Source organism: Montipora foliosa, chromosome 12 (genome assembly GCF_036669935.1).
Source record: "Montipora foliosa isolate CH-2021 chromosome 12, ASM3666993v2, whole genome shotgun sequence".
Lineage (NCBI taxonomy): Eukaryota > Metazoa > Cnidaria > Anthozoa > Scleractinia > Acroporidae > Montipora > Montipora foliosa.
In genome coordinates, this window is record NC_090880.1 from 27,252,775 (window position 1) to 27,258,900 (window position 6,126).

Below are 6,126 nucleotides of genomic sequence, written 5' to 3' on the forward strand. Positions count from 1 at the left end.
CGAAATTAATTAGCATGAGGTTAATTAGAGTGCCGATCTAGAGAAAAATAAAAATGTAAAACGTTGGAGAAGGGTGTACTGTATCAAGTTAACCAACAACAGAATCAATAATGGTGTCTTTGTCTTTTTCTTATTCTTATTCTTATTTGTCACAAGCTGATGTAATGCTGTACTGTTATTGTCATTCCCAATAAGGTTGTATTTTGTAGGAACACTGTCTCAACATCTATGCCAAGGTCTTCAATCTACTTTTCTCATTGTTTTGACACTGAGCCAAGAGAACTGACAACAACTGGGATATTAACCACCTTTCTTAATCCCTATAACCTGGCAATTTTTCTTTTCTTTATTTGAAAATAGAAATTATCATCATCATCATCATCATCATCATTATTATTATTGTAACTATTACAAATTTCTCTATTAAAATTTTTCATTGGTTCTGTGTGCACTTATTTCGTTGCGTAACTGGTGCGCGGTCACATGCGTGTCCAATTTCAGGTATCCAATTTGAACAACTCAAAATTGGATGGTTGTAATTGGACATCTACGCCATTCACGCATCAATCACATGCACTCGGATGCAGTCTTTATTGCTGTTTTCCTACTGTTGGCAAAACAAATTGAAAATAATTTTAACTTTTTCACACAAAAAGCTATTCAAAAACTTTTCATCCTCGAATTTTGTTCTACAGACATAATTAATAGTAATTAGTAATTGCACCTTGTGTTGTACAATTCAGGGAGTAATTATTGTGCTGGTAATTGCAAATCAGCCTCGTACTATAACCCATTGACTCCTAGGGGTTCCCCATTGACATTCCCCAAGTATGGCCGGTTCAAGCCAGTTTGGAGGTGAAAGGGTTAACTCATTGACTCCCAGGGGCTCCCCATTGACGAGTAAAATTGTCTGGTGTTAGACAGAGTAAAATACTAAGTCTGGCCGGTTTAGGCCAGTTTGGACGTCCAAGGGTTAATTGGGAATTTCCCATTGACGAGTAAAATCGCCTAGCCGTAGACAGAATAAAATACTAAGTATGGCGGGTTCAGGCCAGTTTGAGAGCAAAAGGGTTAAAATCACTCACATGATTACTCCCTGAATTGTACTCCGCTCAGTCCAATTATTGTTAATTATTATTCACATTACACTGTATTATTGTTATTATTGCCATTTGATACCAAACCTGGGAAAGTATTTGGACCATGACAAAATGTTAATGTACATTGTAATTTGGAAGGAGATAGTGCCAAACAACTCTTTGTCATGTCGCACTGTTTAAGAAATCTCATAGAGCTTCTGGACTTCTTGTTAAAATGAGGAGTGTCCTGACTATAATTAGATGATTGTACATGTAAATATCAGTGCATGACAAGTATTAATTTTAAGATAACAAAATTAGTGTCCTTCCATACATGTACGTCTTGGACTGTAACATGAAATGGAGGATACATGTAAATTTATGTAGATGCAACGATAGTAAGTTTTCATAGAATAACATGTTTGTTTTCAGTTTTTCAATATTTTATCGTCTTTAATTGCATCATGTAGCAGCTCTTGTAGTGTATAATGCGATTGGTTACATGTAGATAACCAAGCCGAAAACAAAAGACTAATTGAGACAATAGTTGGAACAATGATTTGGACTAAGATAATAGAAGCTGCTTACAATACCAAACAATAGTAGGTTACCAGACCTGCAACATTACCGCTTTAATTCAAGACCTACTTACCAGGGAATATTCCCTTTGCCAAACATCTAATATCTTGACTTTGCAACATCCACAAACATGGAAAAAAATAATCAAAAAAGCTCCAATCCAGCACAAGCCACAGACAACAATGAAGAATCCATAATGTGAAAACAAACTTGAGGCTTCGTGGCTAAGAACCAACGCAAAAGCAATTACGCCAAGAACCTGGAAAGAGTACAAATTATCTTGATCACTAAAATTAATGAAGACAAAAATGATCCAACTGTAAATTGATTATGACATGACATCATTTTATTTGCAGGCAACTGAATCTAAAGATTTACATAGCTGGGGAATGCAATTAAGTACAAGTAGGCAAAAAGGCACCCCTCGTGGTTTGCATTATCATCCAATAATTTTATTGTATTCTGCAGAAGTATCTTAGTATTATTAACAGTAGAGTGATTCAATAATATTCATCTACCATAAACACCCACAGATAAGCCACACCTTTTTTCCAAAAATTGGTGCTAATAAGGGGGGGTGTGGCTTATCTGCGGGAACAGTTTTCCAACTGGTTAATAAGCTACGAATTCCTGTCACGAAATACCAGAAGTTGGTAGAAATGATGTTCATTACATTAAATTGCTAAAATTGTGGATAAGACTTTCAAGTATTTTCGGTTTCAATGTTAATAGTGAGTTTATTATCGATGAACAGTGGATGAAGAAGACTTCTAAAGACTTGACTTTGGATTTCTTTTGATTTTTTTCAAAAAACGTATTTTCCAAAATTTGAGATGCTAAATTCAGGGTGTGGCTTAACAACTGCATCACGTAAATCTAAAACTATCCTTTTAATTCTCACATTGTCACGTTTTATGTACATTCCGTTGTTACTGGCATAATTAGCACTTTTTCTGACTTACAAATTCAACTTAATGCTTTGTACATTAATCAACTGAAGATGACAGAAGTTTCTGTCCAAACAAGTCTTGTAATTTCCGAAGTTTTGTCATTTTCTATAAATTTCTGACTTGTCTGCTGATATCAAGAACTGAACTGGATATGAAATGCATGTATGAGACAACAACGGCGGACTGAACATAACCAAGACCAAGATATTGTAATAAAAAAAGACACTGAAATACTGTGAAATTTAAAGGAAATCGGCTAATAATCCTTCAAACAAATTGTAGGCTACCCGTAGACTTTTGTTATTATTAAGTGCTATCCTTATTCTCAAATAATCCATCTGAGTGTTAACCATACCTATTTTTCTTTAAGGTAGCTTTATATAGTTTCCTGACAGTGCGCAACCTGGTTACCAGAAATGGGCTGATGGTACCAGCTTTAAAGTTTGCGTGACTGATGCTCAGCTCTCCCACGTGGAAAGTACACAAATGTGGCTTCCCAACTTTGCAAACTCTTTTCTTGTCAAAATTTTGTGGACGTATCATCTTTTCGAAAAATTTACCTATCCATAAGAAGGGTGTAATTCTTTGGAGTCCCACAGAAGGTTAAAAATAAAATCATTTCCCACTGTTCTGAACAACTTATCTGATTCTAACAACCATCGATCGAGGGACACAGCCATCCTTGCAGTCATGAACGCTACGGAAAACAAGCAAAAATCACCAAAGGGGGATTCCTATATTTGTATACCAGGTGACAAAGAAACTCCTCCAAACATTGTCCATATTTGTGAAGAGCTCGAGGTTGAGCTCTCAAGCAGTGGAACGAGTGCGTGCACATGGTTGGGAATTTCATCCGAGCTCAAATAGGGATCTTGGCGAATTCCTTTTCTGACATATGTTGTGGGATCGGAAAAATGCAAAAGTTTCACATGAAATAAAATTATCTCCAGTTTTCTTTGGAGAAATTTCTTCGAATTTTACAGAGCGGTAATTACTGTTTACGCCTTCTGTCTGCCAATTCATCAAGACATTTTGTAAGACAATTTTTTAAGTGGAGCTAAAAACACAAATTTGCTAAAGCAACGACATAACCTTTGTAATCGCTATTCTTTTGGCCTTCAGGGGATTCCTCTAGTCAAATTTCATTTAACCCTTTCACTCCCGTGGGGTTCCCCATTGACGTCGAGTAAAATCGTCTGGCGTTAGACAGAGTAAAATCTATAAGTGTCACTCTTGGGAGTGAAAGGGTTAATGGGGACATAGTTTTTGAGTGAATCTAGCTGTTGTTAACCTTTTCACTCCCGTGGGGTTCCCCATTGACGAGTAAAATTGTCTGGTGTTAGACAGAGTAAAATCTATTTATAAGTGTCACTCTTGGGAGTGAAAGGGTTAATGTCAAAATTAAGGAAATTTTCACCACAGGAAATGGAAGAAAATTAAAATAGACACTGTAAACAACTTTTATTTAGAGAGTTCTATTTCTAGGTAAAACCCTGTTAATTCAACAGTGATGGTTGAAAAGAGTAACTAGTTTTGTCTTTAAGAAGATTACATGTATTTCAATAAACTTGAGAGAGGTGCAATTGAAAGCAATGCAAAAATTCCCATGGATAGTGGATACTAGCGCGTGCCAAACGAACAGCAAATAACCATATGGAGCCACCTTAAAGTACAGTAAACAGTTTTTCAAATGTTTTGTTCTTTCAGAAGTTAGGCTGACACATGTACACGTTGCCTACCTATTTCCTAAACAGTTTTTTAAAGTTTTTTGCTACTTTAAAAATCTTCTTGTAAATTTGCATTTAACTGTCTAAGTCATTTGCCCACTAGCAGCAATCACAGCTACATATACCGTTCCATGGCCATCGTGACATGACATGTGCTTTATTTCCATGCATACACACTGTTACCGAAGCCTTGTAAATTATGAATAATTCAGAGAACAACTAAATTTCAGAGATTGGAATGTTCTTCGTTAGAATGACTGATGAGGCCTAATCTACAATCGAATAACTTTCCAACAAAATAAAAGATTTATCATTTTGATACTGAAAGGGAATTTTCCAGTTGATTTATTTCCCTTGAAAGATTTTAACATCCCCGTGAAGCCGCAGGGTGCGGTATCTACAAATGGTTTCTAAATGGTCTGAATATTTACAATAACTCTCCAAACAACAAGATGTCAAAGCAAATCTTACGCACAAAATGTACCCAATTTAACACTAAAAGTAGCGAAAGAAACCAGAAGACGTCCAATAATTCTAAAGTGTGTGTCAACATAATTCCCTTACCAACTGCAATAAATAGAGGATTCCTTCGAAGGAAATCAAAAAGTAGGTTTTGCAACCATAGCTGTTTCCTTCAGCCATGTTTGAAGTCGACCTAGAGATAATGAAAATACAAATGTGATTAATTTTTCCGCTGGATCGCTGGTTTCGAATGTTAAACCGCGAACAGATACGAAACTCTAGAAGCCGTCCGCGTAGCATTTAATTGTATAAAGCGTTTTGAAAACCATCCAGAATTTACGTTTTATCCACTTAAACTTACTCCGAGAAGTGCAGTTAACGCAAAAACACAACGTCTGAAAACTTCAAGGAACCTAAAATGATATGATTTCCTCTCAAAGAGTTTACAATTAACAGAATTTTATGATAGGACATTCAAGAATACAACAAACGTACGACAAGATTTCACCGCTCACTACTTCGATCCAGGACGTCAAATAACTAAATCCGTAAAATTCCAAAAAAATCTCGATCATTCATTAAGAAAGAAGCTTTAAGATCCTTTGGACGAATCACCTACCTTAAAATTCGGTCTGACAATTTGAAACAGCGTGAGAAAAAAATAAGGCTCGCTCCCACACATAGAATTTAATACATGCATATAAATTTGCATAGCTTGGCAGAAAACATTACTGAGCATGCTTTTGTGGGTTACGATTGCGTGAGACATTGCGTGATACTCAGGAGAATGTGAGTTCATATAGGTGGGAGAAATCAGGAAATAAATTCTTAGGAAGGCTCGGACAAGAAAAGCCAAAATGCAAAATTCTCTTCGCAGAAAGAAGAAATTTTATGAAGAGTCGGAAAGAGAACTTGTGTAAAAATATAGGAACGTATAGCGTGCAAAGACAATCATCAATTTTCGCAAAGTAGTCGTCTCAAAACGTTTCTGTGGTGATGGGAGAATGAAACCACTATTTTCTCAGCTCCTGGAACATACTTGTTGGAACACCATTCCCCACAAAAAATTCTCACTCAACAATTAACATAGATAAGGGAATAGGAAAGTTTCGATCTTGTGACCCTAATTATAGACCATTTGTTAAATTTTCTTAGCAAAGTAGTCCGGTACTGTGAAGTAAAAAATGCTGATTTGTAATTACAAATATTTTCCCATGTTAATGCTCGTGCCGATTTCGTATTTTAGTGGAGAGCGAGCGAAGTGTAACTGCCGTGTAAACACTACTCATTCGGTTTCCAACTGTCATTCAAGGATCCCTAATGTTGTAA

The 6,126-nt window shown here is 36.1% G+C and overlaps 1 protein-coding gene across 1 annotated transcript in view; it reads right to left on the bottom strand.

Moving 5' to 3' along the window:
• LOC137979326 (uncharacterized) overlaps positions 1 to 5,543 on the bottom strand; it is a 10,412-nt gene extending 4,869 nt beyond the window's left edge. Inside the window, exons 1-3 of the mRNA XM_068826563.1 lie at positions 5,417 to 5,543; positions 4,900 to 4,990; positions 1,732 to 1,917 (exon numbers count right to left, since the gene is read on the bottom strand). Of these exons, the coding sequence (XP_068682664.1) occupies positions 1,732 to 1,917; positions 4,900 to 4,977 (264 nt within the window). The 5' untranslated portion in view covers positions 4,978 to 4,990; positions 5,417 to 5,543. The remainder of the gene's footprint in view (positions 1 to 1,731; positions 1,918 to 4,899; positions 4,991 to 5,416) is intronic.
• Between the last annotated feature and the right edge of the window lie 583 nt (positions 5,544 to 6,126).